At 40.0% G+C, this 23,270-nt stretch overlaps 2 protein-coding genes across 8 annotated transcripts in view; one reads left to right on the top strand and one right to left on the bottom strand.

Moving 5' to 3' along the window:
* The window catches only part of WWC2 (WW and C2 domain containing 2), a 94,556-nt gene extending 80,951 nt beyond the window's left edge, over positions 1–13,605 (bottom strand). The window contains exon 1 of the mRNA XM_074541352.1: positions 13,217–13,605. Within this exon, the coding sequence (XP_074397453.1) occupies positions 13,217–13,347 (131 nt within the window). The 5' untranslated portion in view covers positions 13,348–13,605. The remainder of the gene's footprint in view (positions 1–13,216) is intronic.
* The window catches only part of DCTD (dCMP deaminase), a 204,675-nt gene that overhangs the window by 129,536 nt on the left and 51,869 nt on the right, over positions 1–23,270 (top strand). For 3 of the 7 annotated variants that reach the window (XM_074541356.1, XM_074541355.1, XM_074541359.1), the window contains exon 3: positions 14,539–14,583. The exons of the other annotated variants lie outside the window; for them this stretch is intronic. In XM_074541356.1, the coding sequence (XP_074397457.1) occupies positions 14,539–14,583 (45 nt within the window). The remainder of the gene's footprint in view (positions 1–14,538; positions 14,584–23,270) is intronic. 7 annotated transcript variants of the gene reach the window in all.

Raw genomic sequence — 23,270 nt, 5'->3', positions numbered from 1 at the left:
TTGCCTGCATTTAAACAGATTACATCAACACTTCACCTTGCTAAAACTAGTATCTTTTTCCAAAATAGTCAATAGATGTCTAATTAATCAGATGATCTAACACTAATGAAGCTGCATTTACCCATGTGTGCCTGGTAAAAAATGAAGGGAAGGCACATCTGGAGGTTGCCTGGTCCAACATACTCCCCAATGCAGGACAATTCTGAAACCAGACCAGGGTGCTCCGAGCCATGCCCACAAGCATTCAGGGCAACCTACTCTAGGGTTTGCCCAGAAGTCCCAGGCTACACTGCCATTTTTTTTGTTTCTGATGCAGTAAACAATTGCAATTCCATTTGCAAAATTTTTTAAAGCACTTCTGGGATGCAGATTAGATTATATATTGGCCCATCAGTTTCAATACAATGAACAGTATTAATTCTATTTCCATGTTAAAACTGTGGTTTCTACTGAAAAAAAATTTCATCAGTTGCCTGCTGTTTCTTAAACATTTGTATGGAAGACCAAAGTCAGTACTCATGTGGTACACATTCCATACCTAATTTATCCTTTGTCTCCACAATGTGCAGGGACTGTGTTCAGGTGATCAAACTTTTCAAAATAATAATAACTTTTATAAAAAAGGTAAATTGGCTTTTCCCTGGTGCAGAAGTACTATAAGCTTTTGTTGTGCTATGATCTTTAACGGGATCTTTATAATCTTTTCTTACTGCTTTTAAACCTTTCTACTCTGATGCACAACAAATTTCCACAAACAGATCTGCAGTATGACTGAAGGTGGGCATCAAACAGAAGCACTACATAGAAAGGGAAATACCTTCAGCCTTTAGTAGCACAAAATTTTATTCATGAAGTGAAACTTGCTGAAGAACTGCTCCCAGCTCTCAATGCTGCCTTCTGGATCAGGTGGTCCAAAAGAGATCTATGACCTGTTATGGTCAGGACTCGAGTTCAGGTGACCATGGGACTAGATATCCAGGGTATGTGCTCATACTTCTGTTAGATGCAACCATTCTTAAGTTGGGACCCTTTAAACTTCTCGCACATCAAAATTTTTTACAAGTATCCAATCATATCATGTGTAAAGTTCAGTATTAAGTGATTATGTAATCAAAGTCCTCATCAGGACATCACCACTATCAAAGCCACACGACACCTTTCATGATATCTGAATGTTACTGTGTTCATCATCAATGCAGCATCAGCTTTAACATTTCTACAAGTCCTAAACAGTATCTTAAACAGATATTTACCACATCTAAGTAAAAAGAGGGCACTTAGACAAAATTCTAATAATGGCCACTATAAAAAATTTAAATACAGTATTACAAAATAGCTATTTATGAGAGTTTATCCTCAAGAGATCTGTTAGAAAACTATCACCTGCATAAGCAGTGACCTACTATCTCAATAAGTTCTGCCACAAGAAATGTTCTTTAAATACTGTCATCCCTTGACATCAGACACCTGCAGTGAAAGTGTTTCAAGAATTTCAGGCAGCTGTATGAAGCTGCTTAACTAACTAGGACACTAGCCAAATTCAGAACAAAATAGAAAATAATTAAATTGATTAAATGATTAATCATAAGTGTTGATTATGGGAACATTACTTCAGGGCATTTTTTGAGTTTGTTTTGTTGTTGTTGCTGTTTCTTTTTTAAAATACTCTTCATACATTTTTTTAAAATACTAGGCACCACAACTTGGCCAGAAAGAAGACACATTACAATTTTTCATCAAAACCTGGCTGAAGAAGGGGGAAAAGAAAAAAAACCCAAAAAACAATAACAAAAAAAACCCCACAACAAACAAACAACCCAACAAAAACTACAAACAATCAAAAAATCCCACCAAACCCAAGAAATATCAAATCTAGGAGGTTCTAAGGATTTTGCATTAAAAATCCCTAACTGTTCTACATTTGTCCTCCAAGCTCACTTTCTTGCCAAAATCTTGCCTGGAAAAATAAAGTTTTGACGTCTTTCATGTATGAGGCAACAGGCCAGCCAGGTCCTGAATGCAAATCAGCAACCTGCTACAGCACAGAAGCCTGTGGCTCATTTGACATCACTCTAAGTCATGCTAGCAAGTGAGCCAGAACAACCACATAAGCAAACAAGAATAAAAGCAAGAACGAAAAACCAAAATCCTTACCACCATAGTAATTTCTTTTACTATCAGCAATTTATTCATCTTCTAGACCATAGCATCATTAATTTAGCTAACAGCTGCTTAACCAACAACCCCTTAGCAAACTTCAAACTTCAGTTCACTAACTTTCTCTCCAAGAGTAGACATAAAATGAGAGCTTAAGGATTATCAATAACAGAGACAAAAAAAAAAAAACCCAAATACACAAAAACCAGAAAAAAATATGCAGAGTTCAGAAACTTGAACAGAATATCTGTTTGCTGTGTACTAAATAATCCTGCATAGTCAGCCTTACTTGCTGCAGTAGTAAACCACTGACCAGGCTAGCCTGACTAAAAGGCTTATGGTATTTGTATACTTTCCTGCATCCCATAATATCTCTAGTCATTTAAACACTATTTCAGGAATGTCCTGTAGAGGCTTCAGATGATTATTCACATCCATGGCATTCTACTACTCATTAGAATGACTGTAAATGTGTTAGCAGTTCATTTCAAACATTGCAACATGACAGAAAGAGGTCATGTCAATTCCCTGTCAGATTGCTGCCTTGAATTGCTTTCTCTTATCTATGCTCATTTACTCCTCAATGCTTAAGCCAAATATATTTTAAATATTTGATACTTCCATTCCAAATGAGCCTTCCTCACACTGTAGCCCAATAAAGCATCACCTCAGCCTGCCTCTTCTGCATAAAACATAGCTGTGAACTGCAAAATAATGTGGGAAATATGAAAAACTTGGACGAAACTCCTACTAGCCAGCATCATTATGACATGAAAATATAGAAGACATTGATTTCTGGGGTTTCTCCACATGTCTACATTTCAAACCAATTAACAAACTAATTCATAAATTAAAGGGAACACTCTAACTTACTTCAGAAGGGTGAAACTGGTGAAATTCAAGTCAGAGATCACATCATCTGAGGACTATCCCGTTTTCTTAATCTTACTCCAACCCTATGGACATTCCAATGCCAGTTTTGTCAGTTTGTCAATGTTCATTCTCGAATGCAATACTAAATAGTTATGTGCCTTAAACTCATACCACAACTTATTTTGTAAATCTTTCTGAAAGAAGCCCATAGCATTCCAAACCAGAACTCATTTCCACTGTACAATTCCATCCAAACTAAAAAGGGGGGGCTACATGCAAGTCTTTGCATTTCACACTTAAAGTCTCAAGCAACAAAAGACCCAAAATACCATTTGAGTCAGATCCTGCACACAATAAAATTTTCCATTACTGGGAATGTAACTAAAATAAATCTCAGAAAAAATGCATTCATAAACAACATTTTCAAGGTCATAATTTAGAATTCATTACAAATTACTGTACAAGATGAGGACACATTAAGACAGCACTAACAGAATGAACTGAAAAAGACCTGATTTTTCTTTTCTGTAACATGTGACTACACTGAATATACATTGTACAGGTTTTGGGAATAGGGAAACAGATTTAGATGGACAGTGAGTTTAGGTACACATGGGAATACATTCCCAAGAGTACATAAAACCATTATCAAGCCTCATAGAGCCCTTAGGCAGACCCTGACTTCTGCCAGTTTTAACAATAAATTAAGAACACGAGTAATGTGTTAATACATTTCTACTGAGAAAATGCTTCCTATATGAAATTTGAGCTCCTAAACTTCTGAAGCCTCCTGAGTTTCTCACGAAAGAGTATTTTTGCCATCTCTCTTCAAAAAGAATTAAAAAATAAAAGTAGATTGTTTCATGCTCTACCAAGAAACAATGTATACAGAGATATCTCAAGCTGGGTATTCACAGTGCAAACCAGGACAGACAAAATGTCTTAAAATTTAAATCATGTCCCAAGCACCAACACACATATGACAACAAAAGTACCCTTGAGTGGTGGGTAATCTATGAAACAAAAATGTCACTTATCTCACAAGGAAACTTGGCATCACTGGCATCTCTTATGAACCCACCAAAGACTAAATCTAAGTCAAAAGAAGCTTCATAAGCAGTAGTGACCACAGTCTATTTCATAGAAGCAAAGTTCATTAGATATCACTAGATGTCCTACTTTTCCTATTGCCTTCCCAAAACTAAGAACAACATCCAAATATTCCCTGTGTAGTTCACCTCCCAGCTGTTTCAGCCTTCCTGCACTATAAATCTTTCTCCACTGACAACTCGCCTCTGGCTGCATGCTTTGTGGAACAGAAGCCAAAACCAGAACCCCTTGGTCAGGCTCTGCAAGAGTCAGGCAACAGTCAGAATAGTTCAGGAACATGAATCAAACCACAGGATGACACTGGAATCACTTGCTAAATAACAGCATTTTAAAAATACAGTTATTTGGCTAATAACAGCATTTGAAAAATCGACCACAAAAATCTGAATCACATCTCTGATGCAAACTGGTTTTTAACTGGTTTTCTAAGAGAAATTAAGAGTTTTCACAGAGACATTTTGTTAAACATTGGTGAAGAGGCAGAAAGTTTAACTCTAAACAGACATTTTTTGCATAATCAAGAAAATGTGCATTAAGAATGAAGGGACTAGGTTTTGAATAAGAGTACTGATTGTAGATCAGATCATCATGGCCTCTCACAAGACAGACATTTCTGGGCTACACTGCAGGTTAACCATTGACAGTACTAGACAAAGGAAAAAAAAAATCCCATTGTTTCTCTATCAAGAATAAATAAATGTCTTTCCCTGACAATTTTCTGCACTCCATCACAGACAGCAAGTAAAGTTAAGATGCCCACATTTTTAGCCAAAGTGGGTCATATCTCCTCTTTTGGAAGCACTACAGGAACAACAGAGCAAATAGCCTGCCCAGAAGTGTCCTGGTGAGTGACAGGCAGAAGAGACCAGAATTGTTCCTCCACAGTGTGATCCCAACAAAACACTGCCATGCAGCCATACGACAGGGGACACCTGTGCTTTGGTCAAACCCCTCCTGACAAGATGCTACTGAGACATACGCCTGCCACTTAGCTAAAAGTTAGGCGACATTCATCATGCACTGGGCATGTTCTCTGCCATATGGCATGATGTGCTTGTACACAATTTGCAGACTATCAAAAGTTCATCTGCCATATGATTAAAACCAGTTCCATTCCCAGGCAGACATTCCTAGCTCTATGAGGGAGGTAAGCTCAAAGGGCCAGGCATTGAATCAGAATAAGACTTCTTCACCAGTGAGATCTGTAAGACTTAAAATAAACTTATCTGGACAAAACTACAGGTTAGCACTTAAAAGTATTTTAAAATTAAACAATAGGTGTGTAAAGTACTATTCCTTCATTAACAAGGAGAAAGCTGCTTATACAAAAACTGTGTTTGTACAAAGTTTAGTTAAAATACACATTCTCCTAGATCTTTCCCCCTGTACCAAAAGTCAAAAAATACTGATATTTCCAGATATTGAAAGCATTATTACCAAATCAACCAGAATATTATGGAAGGCATTCTAGTAGGTTGTGCTTTTTTGCTTTTCAAATAAAGATTGAAGTTTTATTGCATGAATTGAGAAAAATAGCACAGACATCAAAGCCAGTCCAACTTGAAATACTGTACTGCACACAGCAAGAGTATACAGAAGTCCAAGTTTGCTGTCCCAAGATAATGTGTCTTTACATACTCACACAATTGCTTTGAATACAATATGTATTCAGAGCTGATGAGATAAAGTTGCCTTTCTTCAAGTACAAACAGTATCCAAGTTCAAAGAACAGCATCTGATCTTGTTCTATAAGATGCAAATGATTGCTTCAGCCAACAGAATAAACTGACAGACTGCCTCTAGCCCACAAGTCCTAACCAACAAAAAAAAGAAATCCAAAAGCAAATTAGTTTTTAAAAAGTACAGTTAAACAAAGGGGGGAAGGAATCTCTCTCCCCCAAGAAGCTCTTTTAAAAACAAGAGTCAGAGATTGACTTCATCAGGTAGGAACTTCACCATCATTAACAGTATTGCACAGAAAAAGTCAATAGGAAGTGCAACAGTCCTCATCAATACTCAACATGTACCATTTAAAAGACCCAAAACCTACATCTGCAATGCAAATCCCTTAAAATTACTGAAAAACCCAAAAGGAAAACCATAACTAATGTATAACTCCCCTGTTCAGCCACTAGCTGCTCCTTCCAAATGAAGGACAAGTCAAGCTGTCCACACAGATGATGACCTCAAATGCATGAAGACAAATGGCTCCACTTTGCTTCACACAATAAGACATTAAAAATCTTGAATTACACCATCATTCTGGTGAGACACTTTGCACCAGAGCATAAAACACATCTTCTGAATAATTAGGAACAAAATGCATCAAAGTCAAAGAATTTCTTATCTCTTTCATTAACAGTAGAAATCAGCTATTCATAAGCATACTGTCAACAGCAGCACATTCCCAAAAACAACTTCTAATTCTGCAATGACACAATGACAAAATTTCAACACAAGCTTCACAGCAACAAACTTTTATAAGGTCAGTAAAAAAATCTTCAATATCATTAAGTTTTCTTGGTTACAGAGAACATATTCAGAATCAGGACATCTGTGACAGTTAGTACTGACTCACTTAGCAAAGGTGAACACAAAGACATGCACAAGAAAACAATGGAGACACCCCACAACAGAAATGGACACCTAAGACAATAGTTCCATGGCAACTAGGATTGATCTTCATCTTGATTTCTACAGCACCATTCTCCCCTTTTGCTCCCAGCTCTGGGCTTGCCTCCTGGCTCACACCAGCATCAGTACCCAGTCAGCGACACAACACGCTGATTCTGCTGGAAAACAGCCCTAAAACAATGGGGTTCATTTTAGCCAAATCATCTCCTGGGCTCAGTTTTGGCGGCAGAAGGAGGACATGTAAGCAGAACCATGCCAGTTTGGACTCAGTAGGCTGCATTATCTTCCTGGAATACTTTTCTGCTCTCCTTCCAGGTAGCTTAAATCCATAAGAACTTAAACACAGAGCATAACAGTTGTGAAATCTTAGAATAATTTCTATTCATGCCTTTCTGAAAGTGTATCACCATAGAAATAGTACTGTATGTAAATTTTTGTTTGTCCATTTTCAATCTTTTCATTACTTCCAGGAGTATGAGTCCAGTTTTCAGTCACCTGTGTGATGTATAAATTGTTAAATCACAGATACCTACAATACTTTTTTAGGCTAAAAAGAAGGAGGTAGCAAAAAAACCAAAATAAAACACTTTTCACAAAATTCAACTTATCTATTGATGTTACAAACATTAGTAAGTGGAAGTAGAGAAATCCTCTTATCTTATTAGAATAACCTTAGTATCACGTTCAAAGCACAGAATTTTAGCCAAACAGTTGACAACGGGCCATTTAACTGGAAAAAAATCAAGACCTCTTAATGCAATCTGTACAGATGTCTAAAATTATAAATAATTTTTCGTATTTTTTGATCTATTTATTGACTCTCGCTATTTTCCTTAACCTGTACAATTTCTTATCAAGTCTTATGTTGTGCATGACAACTACTGTAACATTATTTTGTAAGTCAAGGTAGGTTTTAATCGAAATAGTTCTAGCAGGCAAGTACTGCAGACACAGGTCTGGATAAAGCACAGCCCACAGCACTTGTCCCACTTCACATACCAGGTCACAGTTCTTGGCTGTGACCAGCAGCACATACTTTGCACACATAAGCAAATAGTCCCCAGCATTTCCTGACCTGTTAATTTCACATGCCTCGAGATGAAAGACACAGAGCCAGCCACTTCCAGAGAAATAAAGAATAAAAGCCTTATCTCAGAGTTACCGCAGCCATTTTCACTAATGCTAAAATCAACAACACACAGCCCCATGCAAATGACAGACTGGTTAAAAAACTCACATACACAATCACTTTGTATTTTAACACTGTGTGATGCTATCACAGTTATGGTAGCATTGCAATACTAGAATTCTACTTTACACTGGATAAACAAATGAAGATGTCAGAACTTCAGACACTGCTAGTCTCTCATCATGGGTTTTATTTTGAATAAATATAGATCAATTAAGTAAAAGCAGTCCTCAACTTGTCACTGAAATCAGAATGAGATACTAGAGAGTTTCACAGGGAGCATGCACATTCCTGAGCAGACAAGGAGGCAAGAAACAAATTAGGTGGAATTGGGATAAAAACCAGCAAATTATTCTACAGGATGAAACAAGGAAGAAAAAGATATCTCGAGAAAAAATTGTTGCCCTGTCTCACTACAGGATTATTTCAAGCTGTATATCTTGGAGTGCCATCAAAGGATTCTCTACTAATTTTTCAAAAGAGCAAGTTGAACATTGCTTATTAAGACTCAAATGTCATTAAGTATGTTGAAACAATCATTTAGCAGCTCCACACCATCAAAAACATGAAAGCCTCATTCCCTCCTCAGTTACTAGCAAACAAGGGAAGGGAAGATAGAAAGGGAATGAGAAATGATGTGAGAAACCAGTGATGGTTAAATTCGCTCTTAGCAAGCAGCAGCCTAAATAAAGGCCATTATCAGGTAGTTGCTGGAGTGGTAAATAATCAATGTTGAGGTCAGCACTTAAAACAGAATTAAGATCAATCCCTTTCAAGCTGTAATAACTAACACATTATTTTATTCATCTGTCACAGCACAACTCTCTTACATGCATGAAAGAATCAATCCAAATGTATTTTCAAGTCTCTGATGATGCCTCTCACCATGTTATTTCATTTCTTCTTGCCTCTTATTTGCTACTTTTAATGAGCACAGTTTCTGCTGTGACTGAAAGTCTTTTACCATGCATCCCTGAGCTACAGCAATGTCCAGGAAAGAGACAGGATGAAAGTTCCCCTGCTTAAATAACTTCAGTATCTTCAGTCCTCACAGTCTCTGCTGTCCACAAGATGAGAGAAAGCAAGTTCCAGTGAAAAGGTAAGGAATAAACTGCCCTTCTTTTCTATGGAAAAAGGGCAAATTACATTTAATTGCTGAAACATAGTAAATTTTCTCATTCAGACCAATCTAGCAGAAGTTACAAAATCCCATGCTAAAATTTGTAGTGTTTTCACCTCCCCAAAAGATGAGAGCAGCAATGGAAACTGCTTTCCCTACTCACAAAGCAAACTCTTTCACAATCTCTTAACTTGTAAAGTTCTCTGGTTTTCTGACATCCAATGCTTCTCAAGCACTTTCTTAGCTATACAGTTAGCAAGTACTCTTGAAACATTTTAGCAGAAGTATACTATAAACTATTTCAAATATACAAATGTATTTTTAAAAGGTTTTAGACCTCAATGGAAAGTGAAGTGAGAACAGAAAGGATAATTTTCTTTTCATAGCATGCATTCGTTACCACTGACAGGAGTGGGACAGGAGTGCAGATAAAGATTTAAATGAAGATCACTTGCAGCTTCAGAATTTGTGATGCAGAACTCGTTATAGGCAAGCAATAAAAAACCCCATCTGTTTTGAGTCAATGGTTATCAGCAGTGTGCATTGGACTATTTATTATGTAGAAACCAAGATATGAGAAGCCCTGAATTCATAGTAAGAAAACCAAGGATTATCCAACTGCTGAAAAATTCAGATTACTGAGATTCCATTTCATTCCTCCTTGGTGTGTTACTCTGTTGGTACCACTAAGGAATATAATAAACATGAGGCCTACTTAAAATGCATTGAATGATGGAAAAATAGAAGAATTTTCCTTTTCAAATTCCTGTCCCACTCAAGCCCCTATTAATTAACAGGGAAAAAACCCCAAAGCAATACTTTACAATTACTCAGTATTCCAAGAACTTGAAAGAGTTTCAAGGGAACTTCAAAAAACAGTATGCATTCCTCTAACCCTTTCTCCCCTTTTCATCTGCTTCATCCTCTTCAGCCCATACCTATCTTTTAATATTTTCATCAAGTAGTAGGAGGATAAAATTGATACTTGGTCTGTTTCCCTCCTTACAATAAGCCAGTTCCAGAAGAACTGTCATGACCAGCAAGTTCTCTGCTTGCCATAGCTTGAGGGAGCCATGAACAGAGAAATCACATCTATATATTTAGTGACTGAAAATGTTGCTACAAGTCTCACATTCTTGCCTTTATGTCTCTCTGTCTATCTGAATTACAGATCTTAAAGTTCAAGTGGCCCTCTCTTTTGGGACACTAGCCTTTAAAACAAATCAGCACAGTACAGTACAGTAAGTAGTTGGAGAGAAAAATCACTCCTGAACATTGCAAAACATTAAAAACCCTGAGCTTCCACAACATCCCAAAACACAAGCTAAGTCACTGCTGCCCTTGAAAGTGTGAGATTCTATAACATTAGTGGGATTATTCAAATACATAAAGCGGGCAAAACTGAGTCCCAAGCTTGAATCTGATGTAAGTTTTTTTCCACAGTTGTACACAAGGCTATAATTGTATTAACAGACCTGCACCACTTAAGCAGTAACAAATACATGTTGTAGAAAAGAACATGGGAAAAAATATTAAAAAGCACAACAACCACAAACACAAATTTCCAAGAAGCTTTCAAATATGACATTTTCAACTGTCCTCTTATTTCTAGATGTGAATATTTTAAGCCAGTAACAAAGTTCCCAACTGTGCTCAAATACACCTGGCAATTTACAAACATATGGCTAATGTCTCACAGCACTAGTCTTCAGTATTTGTATCTTCTAAATCAAAGAGGATAAAAATTATTTTAGAACATCAAGCATGACTTTTCTATGTAATCATCCAGGGAATGCAGTGTAACATCCGCAGAAGGAATATTATTAGTAAAAGCTTATCTATTCTACACTTGCCTTACCAATGAAACATTTTGGAAGCCCGTGTACTATAATATTCCACAGGTACACCATGAAAACTTTATGATCTCCATGAGAGAAAATAGTTGGGGGAAAAAAAGTCCTAAAGTATCACCAGACAAGGCAACATGTTTTCAGTCATTCTTTACAACCTATTACCTTCATTCTGACAATTCATTATGAGTTTTAGAAACAACATTAATCCGGTTTTTATTGTATTGACAAACTTGGAAAATCACTTTTCAACTTTTTTGACAGCAAGCCCACATAATGTCCTGTGTGGTTTCCAAATGTATACATGGAAGATAATACTGAATACATGGAAGATAAAACTGAATCTAAAGCGAAATCACCACAAGACTTTCACCAATTTCTTATTAGTTTTTCCATACAATATAAATACAAACTGCAAACAAAGATACTGTAAATACAAATACTATAACTTGCACATCAAATGGGCTTGTCAGTCTCTCTTCTCTGCAAGCAATTCAGCTTCACAGCTGAGCCATGTACACTAAAGCATGGATTCTCTTAAGTACCTAGGGCAAAATCCCTTTTTGTTTGTTTTGCATGACTGACGCAGGTTAACAATTATTTCAAACGCTACTCCTCTGAAAAGGTCTTTATAATCTGTAATGAGAACTAAGGGAGAATGGTCTCAGGACTTGGCTTCCCTTTCACCTGTAAGGCATTAATGAAACAATATTTATCCTATCCCTATAGGATGGCAAACACACAAGTATTATGTCACTGTCTACTCTGTTAATGAGAGTAAAGACTCAAATTTTACCATCAAATAGTGAATAGTCTTGAACTTTTCAGGACTACAGAATGTATTAAATTAAATAAGTAGTATACTCATTGAGGCAGTATTAGAACAAGTACATTCCATATCACATTTTGCTTTGCCTCAATCATACTATCTTTTATTCCACTTTGAAAACATACATTTAAGGTCTAAAACTGAACAAAACTTCATCTCCTCTATTTCCAGAGACAGTAAAGACAGAAATTTTACACTGCCTGCGTTAAAAAAAAAAATCACCCAAGAATGCCAGGTGTAATAAATAACATTGTCCTGTATACCTTATCACCTCATAATATTTACAAGGTAATTAACATGTTGTGAAGTACAGAGGAATTTAAGCATGAAGTTCGCCACTACTGGAATTTGCTGTTATAGCAAGTAAGACTGATCAGTAGGCCTTACACAGCACATGATGCTCGTCAAAACTTCCCTCTGCAACTTGCAGCCAGCAAGCTTGGCCACAACCACCTTATCCAAGTTCACCTGAGAAACATAAACCAAGGCCTTCATTTATAATTCAGTGCTGCTTGTTGCATAAGTTTATAGTGTCTTTTAGAAGTCTGTTTGGTTTTGGTTTTTTAAATAATAAGACTGCACTGTTTCCAACTGCAACACCGTATTTCATAATACGCACAAAGTTTTGGCTTTGGGGTGTCATTACTTTTCAGAAGCACTTCGGACAAAAGGTACGTTTTTGAGGTATCTCGTAACATTGAAAGATACATTGAAAGATGCCTGTGATGCAGCTATTACAGTCATTGAAGCCGGCGCACAGAGCCAGCATCCGTGTCCAGCCGGCAGAGCTGTCCGGGCACTGCGGGCAGAGCAGCCTCGGCGCAGGGTAAATGCTTCACTCGCTGAAGCATTTCCACGGGAGTGTTACGGAGCTCAGCCCCGGGCGGGGCAGCACACACGGCGGGCTCCGGCCGGCGGGGGCTGAGTGGGTTTGGTTCGCTGAGGCCTAGCGAGCACACGAGGCCTCCGACAGCCCCGGCAGCCCCTCACACGGCTCCGGGCGGGCCGGGGCAGCGGGGGCACACGGCAGGGCCCCGCGCCCGGGATGCTCCGCCAGCCAGGAGGGGGGCGGCGGCCCCGCTCCGCAGCGCCCGGGGGAGAGCAGAGGGAGGGCGAGGAGCTAGGGCCTCCGCTCTGGGAGGGACTCGCAAACTTTGGTACCTGTCGGGAACTCCCCAAATGCCGGCAACCCCCGGCCGCTCCCAGAGGAACTCCACAGGCTTCTCCCTCTCTGCCCTAACACCAACTCACGCCACAGGCTTAGAAACAAGCCCGTAGCCGTGCCTGTGGGCAGGAGGGCACGGTGTGCCCGGCTGCAAGCAGGGACTCTCCTGTCCCCCCGCTCCCCGTCCCTAGAGGGGACCCTCCGGCGAGCCCCCCACCCGTCCCTCCCGGCGGGGCCGCTCCGAGCCCACCGCCCGCCCGGGCCTCGCCGCTCCCTGCCCGCGCTCCACCTGTCCCGCGGGTCGATCCAGCTGGTCTGCTTGGTGTTGTGGTCGATGTAGAAGACTTTGCCGTCGTAATCCCTCGCCTCCTCCCAGCCATCGGGTAAGGGAAGCTGCCCATTCCCCGCTTTCCTAGGCATGGTCGGTCGGCGGGGGTAGCTGCTCCATAGGGACAGAAAGAAAGACGGGAAGCGGGAAAAGCCCCGGGCCGGGCCGGGGAAGGGGCCGGGAGCGGGGGCTCGCGGGAGCCCAGGGAAGCCTCTGCCGGGTCTCAGTCCACCATGCCCGGCTGCCGCCTCGCCCCGCCGCGGTGGCGGGTCAGGGCTGCCGGCGGAGCCCAGCTGCCGTCTGGGCGCGGGGAGCCCGGCTGAGCCCCGGGCGGCCGCGGCCGTCGCTCATTAGCATGAGATTAGCATCCATCTCATCTGCATGCACATTCCTCCCGCCGCATTCCTCAGGGTTAACCCTGGCCGCGCTGCCCGCCGGGCTGGGCCGGGCAGGCCCCGGCCGCGGATCCGGCGCGGAAGCGGCCGGCGGGGCAGCGCGTAGGGCCGGCCGGCGGGCAGGAGCGGGGGAAATGCTTCCATCGAGCTGTGCCCGGGGGCTCGGCGGGCGTGGGGGCAGGAGGCAGCCCCCCGCGGGGGACGGGCGGTGATGGGCGCTCCGGCCGCGTCCCCGTAGCCTGGCGGGCCGGGAGCCCCGCGGTCACCGCCGCCCCGCGGGGCCAGCAGCGCCCGGCATGACGGACACCGGCGCGCCCCGGCCTTTGTCTGCGAGCTTGTGCGGCCCTGCACCCGGCGGCGCAGGAGACGCTGTCGCGGGGCATGTCCTGGCCCTCGGCAGCTTTGCCGCTGCCTCTCTCCATGCCCTGCGTCGGGGCGGTGTCGGGTTCCTTCTGCCCTGTTCAGGTCCCGCAGCCTCCCTTCGCATCCTTGTGAACTCTCGCTGAAGTCCAGTAAGGTTCAAGGGTTCCTAAAAAGGACCTTGTTATTTAAAATACTTGAGTTCTAAATTTAAATACGAATGGGAACCCCTCTTTAACCATGGAAGTACCTAAACTTAGTGTCTTTAGTTTTGTGAGGTACCTGAGTTCTAAATTCAAATACAAATGGGAACCCCTCTTTAACCATGGAAGTACCTAAACTTAGTGGCTTTAGTTTTGTTTTTGTGTGTTTGTTGGTTTGGGGTTTTTTTAACAGAATCATCAGTGAAGAATACGTGTACGCCATGGGTGCCCCGGACTGTTGTGGCCTGAAAAGCAAGCAGCTAAATCGCATAAAGTATAGACACCAGGTGTGAGTTACTGAGTGTTTATCTCTCATTTGCCACAGGAGAAGAGTACCCCAGGCTGGTTACCATGGTTCAGCTGATAGAAGGTAACTTAATGAGCTCTATTAATTTGCATGTGTATCTGATTCCCAAGATCTGGCACCAGAAGTAGAGCATCAATGGGGGAATATGACTCTTTAGTTTAGCAGCTAGAACTCCTAGGTAACTCAAGTCCCTGTTTCCTAGAATGTTTTATTTCTTTTCACTTAAAGTTACCGGTTTTAAGTGGCAAGATTTTCCTGGGATAGGAAGTCTCAAACCCAGAGCTAGTTTTGTGGTGTTTTTTTTGTTTGTTTGTTGGGGCTTTTTGTTTGGGTTTTTGTTTTGTTGTTGGGGTTTATTTTGGTTTTTGGGGCATTTTGATTTGTTTTTGGGTTTTTTTAATGTCTGTTCATCTTCTCCATTATAGCTTTCTAGTACTCAGGTCTATAAATTATTCTTCTAGGGCAATTTACACTTATTAAGTACTGGACTTGTTCTGTGCATAACAAGTTTTTGGATTCCACTTCAGAGGCCACATATCTGATAAGCATTGAAGTAACTCATTTACAGCTATCTAAGTCCTAGTGTTGGGTCTGCTCCTAAATAGAAAATTGTACCAGCAAGATATTATTTTCATTTAGCTAATTGCCTGTCTGGTACAGATAAGATCTGCATTTTATTATTTTATTCTGCAATCTTGTCTCCAAATGACCCATATGCCTTCCTCCTCCAGACTTTTTTGAAGATTTTGATGTCTTAGGTAATGTGCAGTGAAACTGTACATTAACTGTACTTCATACATGAAGTAAGGTCCTGGTAGTTAACAGTGGAGAAAAACTGATCTGTGCTAACTTCTGGATATCCATAAGAGTTGAGCTGCTTAGGGAATGCAGCAGGATCATTGGCTGTTGAAGAGACAGATGCGTTTATTTTCATTAACAATATTGTTTCAATGAGCTTTTTGATTTTTAAGGGCCAGTTTTCTTGTCCATCAGTAAAAAAGCATCCCCACATTTACCAAACATTTAGTTTGTGTCCTTTTAAACATACTCAATTTTATAATTTGTTTAGAAGTGTTGCCCTATAGTGAGAAATTACATGTGGCAGTTGTGGGACAGGATAAACTGAATTTCCTTTTCTGTTTTAATCTGCATTATCAATAAGACATTTCAATATGTAAGTTGATAAAAATCTATGGAGGATATACATTTCTTTCTGAAACCAACTGCCAGTTACTGATCTTTGGCATTTCCCAGGAGCTTTTATAACAATATAGCCTTTTTCATCTTGAAAAAGCAGGCCTGTTATACAGCAGCACTCTGGTACTCCTAGTTCCTAAATAATTCACACAGAAGAAAGAATAAAATTAGAAAATCTGTTATACCAAGACAAAACTGGAACATTTGTGTCAATATTTCCTCTGAAGGCGGTCATGGCACCTGAGGGAATATTCAGCTCCTACTCTCTGTCACCACCAAGGCAGGTGGACCCACATCTTTGATTTTTGGTCAAATGAGATCCACATGGGTGTGGATCTGAGTTATAACCATCTTTACCAATGTAATACTTCTCATAAGACATCAATATTTTAATTCTCCTAAATAAATGGAAATTGTAGTTCTTAGATTTTGGAAGTGAACACACTGAAGTCATTGCATAGTTGTCTAATTTTTAAATATATGCTTGTGTGTCTGTATACGGAGGTGCTTACGCTGAAGTATAAACTGCTGCATGATGTTAGGCTCACCCCTTCCTCCCTCTAATTTCCATTGTTTGAGCACTTCATTGGGTTTCCCTCCATTGTTAGAGTCTACAGTCCAGAATGCTGGTTTAGGGCTACTTAGGCATGACAGTGCTTGACATCAAATGGACAAAAAGTAGGTGTTGTTTGTGTAAACAGAGCTTTAATATTGCCAGTGAGAACATATGGCTTTTTGAAGGTATTTTTTCAAGTGTACCTCCTGCATTTCAACTGATAACCTGCCTAGCATGTTGTGCTGACATTGTCAGCTGACAGCATACCACAGATTGTTTGGCTTAATTACATAAGACAGCATAGTTCAGAAGATGTAAGCATGCTTTATTCAAAACACAGAAGGGTTCATATGAATGAGGTGTCCAAAAGCACAAAACAATCTAGCTATGGCATGATTTGTATCAGAAAATATGATGGATAACAAGAGGTAATCAGTGTGAAAGAGCTAATCATTCCTGTATTTTGCTTTGCACATGCATGTTAAAGTGGCCTGAAGAAATTCCCATTGTAAGTAGTGCATAGTTAAAGAATTGAGCTAAAGGGAATTAGAATCATGACTAGAAGAAAAAATGTTTTGTGTTGACTAGAAGAAAAAATGTCTGTGAAAATTCAGAATACAAGTATGGAAATGTATCCTAAGGAAGTCTTCAAAGGCCTGTACTTGTCACACAACAAGAAACATACCCACTCCAGTCTTTGCTAGTGTAGTTAATCTCCTGATACTCCCTGCTTGCTGCTTCTTTCATAATAAGGCTGTCCCTGGAACTGACGGTGGTCAAATAAACCTGTGTTTGTACCTTGTTCTTCCCTAACAGGAGACTCCCCTAATTTGATGATCCACTGGAGTGTCATCCCTGGTGAAATGTACAGCTGTTACAGCTCTAACTTTGACTATCCGCAAATGGCTCTGAAGCAGGAGCTGCAGCAGTTTCCCTGAAAGTTTCCATAGCTCAGCTTTCACTGCTTGCACACAGATTTTGAGTATAGAATGAATTGTGAAGTATGGCAACAGAATTTATTTCTAGAAGCAACTGACAAAAATATTTAAATATATATATTGGTTACTTTGGGGGTTTTTTTTGAACAATTAAACCACCAAATATGTTCCATGAGTCTGACTTCTGTCACATGTAGCAACTGTAGAACTCTAAAAAGTGATCCATATTTTCAGGATTATAAATATTTATTTAATAATGGTGAATTTTATCTGACAGCTATGGTTTCAAAGAAGAAAGCACACACCAAAAATTCTCTCATATACAGTGAAATTTTTACTTTTTAAAAGTGTTTAAAAAGTCCTGCAAAGAAAAACTGTGTACATGCGTGAGGGAGAAAGGAGGAGGAGTGCTGCTTTTACTGTTGTCAGCTTCTGATGCATGTATACATCTGACAGTAAAAGATCTTTGAATAATACTGTTTCTGGTTGAATTTATGATGAAGCTCTGCAGAATCGATGGAGCCAGATAATGTTTATGCTTATCCAGCTTTTCTTGTTATTCCAAAGCCTGCTCTATCCACTTACATCCATTTGAACAGCTTGCTGCTTAGACAGTTCTACAGCGATTTCCCAGAGTATCAGTGAAAAAAGACTATGCCAGATTCTGCTTCAAATTAATATACTAGCCCCTTTTTTTCCCAGAATTTTGGCCTCTTTTTTTTTTTTTTTTTTTTTTTTTTTCTTTCAGGCATGCATGGGAGAAAATACTGAGCAATCACATGTTTTCAGTCATAATATGAATCTGAAAGTAAGCACAGAGAATGATTTTAAATTGGTGTTAGTCTGATTAAAAGTTTAGAGTAGAAAATTAAAAGTTTAGAATGGAAATGATACAAGCTTTGCCTCAAAGTTAGCTGTGGAAATGTGAGCAACGTTTTCATGGTAAAATCTTCTCAAACTCACCTCAAGCCACTTATTAAACTGATTTAACATTCCGTTCTGTTAAGTCTGATTCATACTGCTGAAATTTCTGTGGACAAAGAGAAAAGAGGATGGAGAATTTTGGTTGTTCCAAAATCCCTGGAACTGATGAGGTTCAAATTATTGTCTGATGCATATTCCCAAAAGATTCTTGATGCAGTTTTGGTATTAAACCTCCCATAGTAACAATCTCACTGTATCTTTTGTGTATCTCTGATACTTGTACACACATTTAGGTTTCCTACATTTCGTCATGTCTGTGGAATTACGCTGTATATTCACTGCTGCCTAATGGCTTTGGAAAACCACAAAGCGTGTCTGGTTAGCCAGGAAGGGTCCCAAGAGCCTGCTCCTCTCTTTTGGCCACATGTAAGAAAGAAGCTGGCCAGCAATAGAGGATTACTGCTGGTTGGCATGAAGAGAAGAATGGAGGAACTTCTCAGTAGCAGCTCCTTTGGCAGTGAACAGCAGTTAATTTCTGGAAGTATTTAAGATGTTTTATGAAGTAGTATGCAAGGACACAAGTTTACAGAGCTAATGCTTTTAACAGTTCCTGTCTACTATTGCAAGGAGTTAAGTGTTCCCACCTCAGCCAGAGGAAAGCACTTAGTGTACATTTTCTGTGTTGTATCTAAGGGGGGAAACAGATGAAACGTGAAATGTCATGTTTTAGCATCCTGAAGTACATTTCTTCTCTGTATTATCTGTGTACTTTCAGGAGCACTGTGCAGTGAATGAAGTAGACTGGACTAATGGGGTATTTAATGTGTGCATTACAAAATTAAAAATGATTCTCTGACTGATGGAGAGGCTTAGGGAACCTTTCTTCTAACAAATGAAAGATTGTATTTTAAATGCAAAGAAGTATGGACTTGCCAAACTAATATAAAAAAGTGTTTCTTTTCCCCTTTACCCACTTTTCATCTCTTCTTCCCCTCAAAAATAGTTTCTTTGCATGAGTCTGAAGTATTTTGATGTCTGACCTAGCCAACAGCAAAGGAACCTCAATCCTATCTTATTGCTAAGTGAGGCTAAAATCCATGCTGCAAAAATGAAATCAGTCTGTGCAAATTTATAACAAAAATGGAACTGATCCATCAATACCATGATTTAGCACTTCTAGACTGCTAGAGATGTTGCTGATTTGTATGAATCATTCTGTGGCAATTTTCATTCTAATCTAGTTATCCAAAACCTAGAATCCGAATGTTTGCAGTTTTTGGAGGTTTGAAGCTATTATAAGAACACAGCGTGATATTATTATGTCCACTTTTCAGTGAGCATCAAAAAAAGAATTGTGTTAAGTGATATGATGGAGTAAAAAATACCTATATGAAATAGAGTAGGTATTAGAATATTGGGTGCTTTCAGCTCCTGAACTGAATCTATTGAACTAAATTATGTCAATTTTATGATTTCAATATGTGATCTCAGAAATGCTTGGGATAAGCTTTATTATCACAAGGAAAACATTATAATTCATACAAAACCCCTTTTTTTGGTATCTTATTCCCAGGTAAAATATGTATAAAAGTTACCTGCACTTGTGTTTTCATAAGTGAAACACACTAATAAAGAAACAGCTTCCAACACCATAAAAAGCTAACACTGAGCAAAAATTAAAAAGGTATTTTGAATCTAATCAAAGTCTGCAAAATTTAAGTATTAAATAATGCATAATCCTTGGGCTATGAAATGTCAGAGCTGTTGCTGATTACCAGCTTTTCTGTAAAGCAAAAGGATATATAGTTGATGCTTATACCAAAGGAATCACAGGGATGATGGAGGTTGGATGGGTGTCATCTGGAGGTCATCCTGTTCAATCTGATTACACTGGGCCCCCTAGAGACAATTGCCCAGGATCGTATCCAGGCATTCTTTTTAGTATCTCCAAGGATGGAGATTCCCCAGTCTCTCAGGTCAACCTGCTTCACTGCTTGGTCACCCTCACAGGAAAAAGATGTTTCATGATGTTCAGAGGGAAACGCCTTGTCTCACTTTGTGACCATTGCCTCTGATCCTGTCACTGAGCACCACTGGAAAGAGCCTGGTTCCATCTTTGCATCCTCTCTTCAGGCATTTCTATACATTCATGAGATACAACTGAGCCTTTTCTTCACCAGGCTCAAGATTCCTCCTCGCTCAGTCTTTTCTCATGTGTGAGGTACTCCAGTCCCTTAATCATCCTTGTGTGGTGCTTTGCTGGACTCTTGCACAGGATAGCCCATCATGGTACCCAGCATGGCAGCTGTGGCCAGTGCTGAGTAGAGGACAAGAGTCACCTTCCTTGGTCACCTTGTGTCACCAAGGATCACCTTGGCATGGAGTGTGTACTAGTGCATGAGGTCCTCAGGTACAGGACCTTGCTTCTTTTTTTGTTTTGCTGATCTTCATGATATTCCTGTTTGCTCATTTCTCCACGTCTTTAAAGGGTTTAAATATTTTAAAGATTGCCTTTTAAATCAAACATACCAAACCAAAGAATCTGCTGAACTGCAGACTGGCTTCTTGAACTGTAGGCCAGAGGTGTCTGGCAAGCCAGCGACTGGATGTTTGGAATGAATCATGCTTTGCTTTTAGTCTCTCTAGACAATCAGAACAAGTGAGAAACTGTCTCAGGATTGTGGTCTCTGCAGCTGTCAGTAGTGCTGTGGACATCATCACTCATAAAAGACCTTGGTTCTTCTACAGAAGCATTAATACATGACTGTACAACTCAATATGCCATGTTCAGTAATTGAAACAAATTGAAGTGTGAGTGGGTTAATATAAAGAAGAAAAATGGTGTTTTCAAATACTGATACAGAAATTCTCTGATCACTTAACATGGACACCTTTTTTCCCAAACATAATTGGGAAAGAAGAGCAATACTCTTATGCAGCAGCGTGCTTTCTGCTCCAGGAACACAGAAACAGTAAGTTTGGGCTTTCTTTTAGATTGCATAATTAGGTCTTCCATCCCAAGGAAATAAAGTGGAGCATGTCTTCAAAATACAGAACGAGGTACAACTTCCATCTAGTTTCACCCCTCTACTTAAACCAGGATTCATGGTGATTTTGATCTGTCACTGATGGTCACTGTGCCCCCAGTGTGTACTGTCATACCTATACCAAGCTTGCTGCTCCCTTCTCTGGAGACCCCCACACCCCCACTTGGAAGAGTCTTGTACGTGGCTGTGGTCCCTCTCCCTGCTGCTGTGCGCAGGCAGCAAAGGACCCTGCTGCCAACAGTGACATCTGCTGTTCGAGTCGGTGCCTGGGGCTGGGATTTAAGCCATTCCACTCAGCCAGAAAAACAGAGTCCAAGTCAAACCAGGAGTTCTTAGCCTGGGTTCTGCTCGGGAAGGGCGCTGAGTAGAGGGGAAGATGCTGCACGTCCTGCTGTGGCCTCAGAACAGCACCAATAGCCCCTCTAGAGCTGGAAGAAGACTCGGTGGTTCCATGGATTTCAAGAAGCGTTTGGACAATGCTCCCAGATGCATAATGCGATTCTTGGGGTTGTCCTGTGCGGGGCCAGCAGCTGGAGTCAATGATCCTTGTGAGTACTTTCCAACTCAGCTTATTCTATGACTCTAAGGAGCAGCAACTGGAGATTGAGGGCTGTAGACACCCTTCCCTTTGGTGTGCCTTCTACCCTGTTTTCAGGGAAGGAGCTGTTCTCAAGCTACCTGTGACATTGCTAATCACAGGTGCCAAGATGCTGTTAAGAGAAAATAGAGATCTGTCCAATGAAAACCAGATTTTTAAAATTTTAGATGGTTTTCATACATTGTGGGCAATCTAACACAAGATTGTTTTGTTTTATTTTGAGTAGAAGAGGCAAGGAAATACCCTGAGGCAATGAAGGAGAAGATAATGTGTTGTTTATGAAAAGAGATTTTCTTGAATGAAGTAAATCCTTAAATCATGTTTCAGAAAACAAAAGATAGAATAAAAATCTCAAAAGCACATATATGCACATTTTGTGTCCATAATACCACATGAAAGAGTAATGCTTTTATATATTTATCTTTAAGACCTCTTTTTTGATGTATCAGCATAAATGAAGAAAAACTGAAAATAGATAAAACTTTCCCACTGTAGTGAACTTGCAGTGATGTTCCTGCCTGTAATCCTGTAAGGCAAGAAAGAAAGGATAATGATACACTGCCTTTTAATGCAGCAGAGTTTACAGTAACACATTCACAGTATTCCACATCTGTGCAATATACTTCTCTAGCAGTCTCATTTTAATAATATATTCTAATCCATTAAACTCGCTCTGGTGAGCTTGCAGGGAACCATGACATTTCCAAATCAAAGTAAAATAAAAAGAACAAACAGACTGAAGAGCTAAAATTCTTTTTCATAACCTTTTACTTATTTACAGAGGATTCATATGTTTAAAGATACAAAACCATAATGACAGAATAGTTATGAGGTTTTGTCATGTCATATTTTTTTGAAACCATGTCAAACGCTGAACTGAAGGACCTGCAGAAAACTAAGAAATAGCAAAAGTGAAAAAAACCAAAGCCAAGCTATGATGGATGAAGGACAAAGGGTAATGAGTCCATCAAAACTTTGTTTTGTCTGCTGCAGTACCTGACAGCTGATACTTCTGCAGCACCCAGCAAAGTCCTGCTAGTCCAGTGATCTCAGTTCTTGACCTGATCCCATATTCCTGATGGCATCCAGCCTGGGTGCAGCGCAAACAGTGTCACTTCCAGAATATGACAGGGCTTCTTCACCTCTGGAAAGCCTTGCTTTTCCTGGCCAACACTGGGATATAATCCACTTGGATTGTTATTTGGATGATTTCTGAAATCTGAGATTATCTCCATGTGTAATTAGGCTATTATTATTTTTAATGAGTACCTCTATAAGCAAATTGTTCTGGGACAAGTCATGGGAGCAGACTTTCTTGAAAGCAGCCATGTAACCAGTAGGAGGAAAACTACATTGCTAAACCAAGCAAGGGTAATGGAATACCAAACTAAATAGGAGGGTTGCCTTCAAATAATTTCAAGAAACCCAAAGAGCTGAGTATTAGTAACTGTTGAATTTTTAATTGAAACAAATCAAGCAGGGGATTTTTA

This window comes from Zonotrichia albicollis, chromosome 5, assembly GCF_047830755.1.
Source record: "Zonotrichia albicollis isolate bZonAlb1 chromosome 5, bZonAlb1.hap1, whole genome shotgun sequence".
NCBI lineage: Eukaryota > Metazoa > Chordata > Aves > Passeriformes > Passerellidae > Zonotrichia > Zonotrichia albicollis.
The sequence above is the reverse complement of the archived record's forward strand: the minus strand, read 5'-3'. Positions and strand labels throughout refer to the sequence as shown.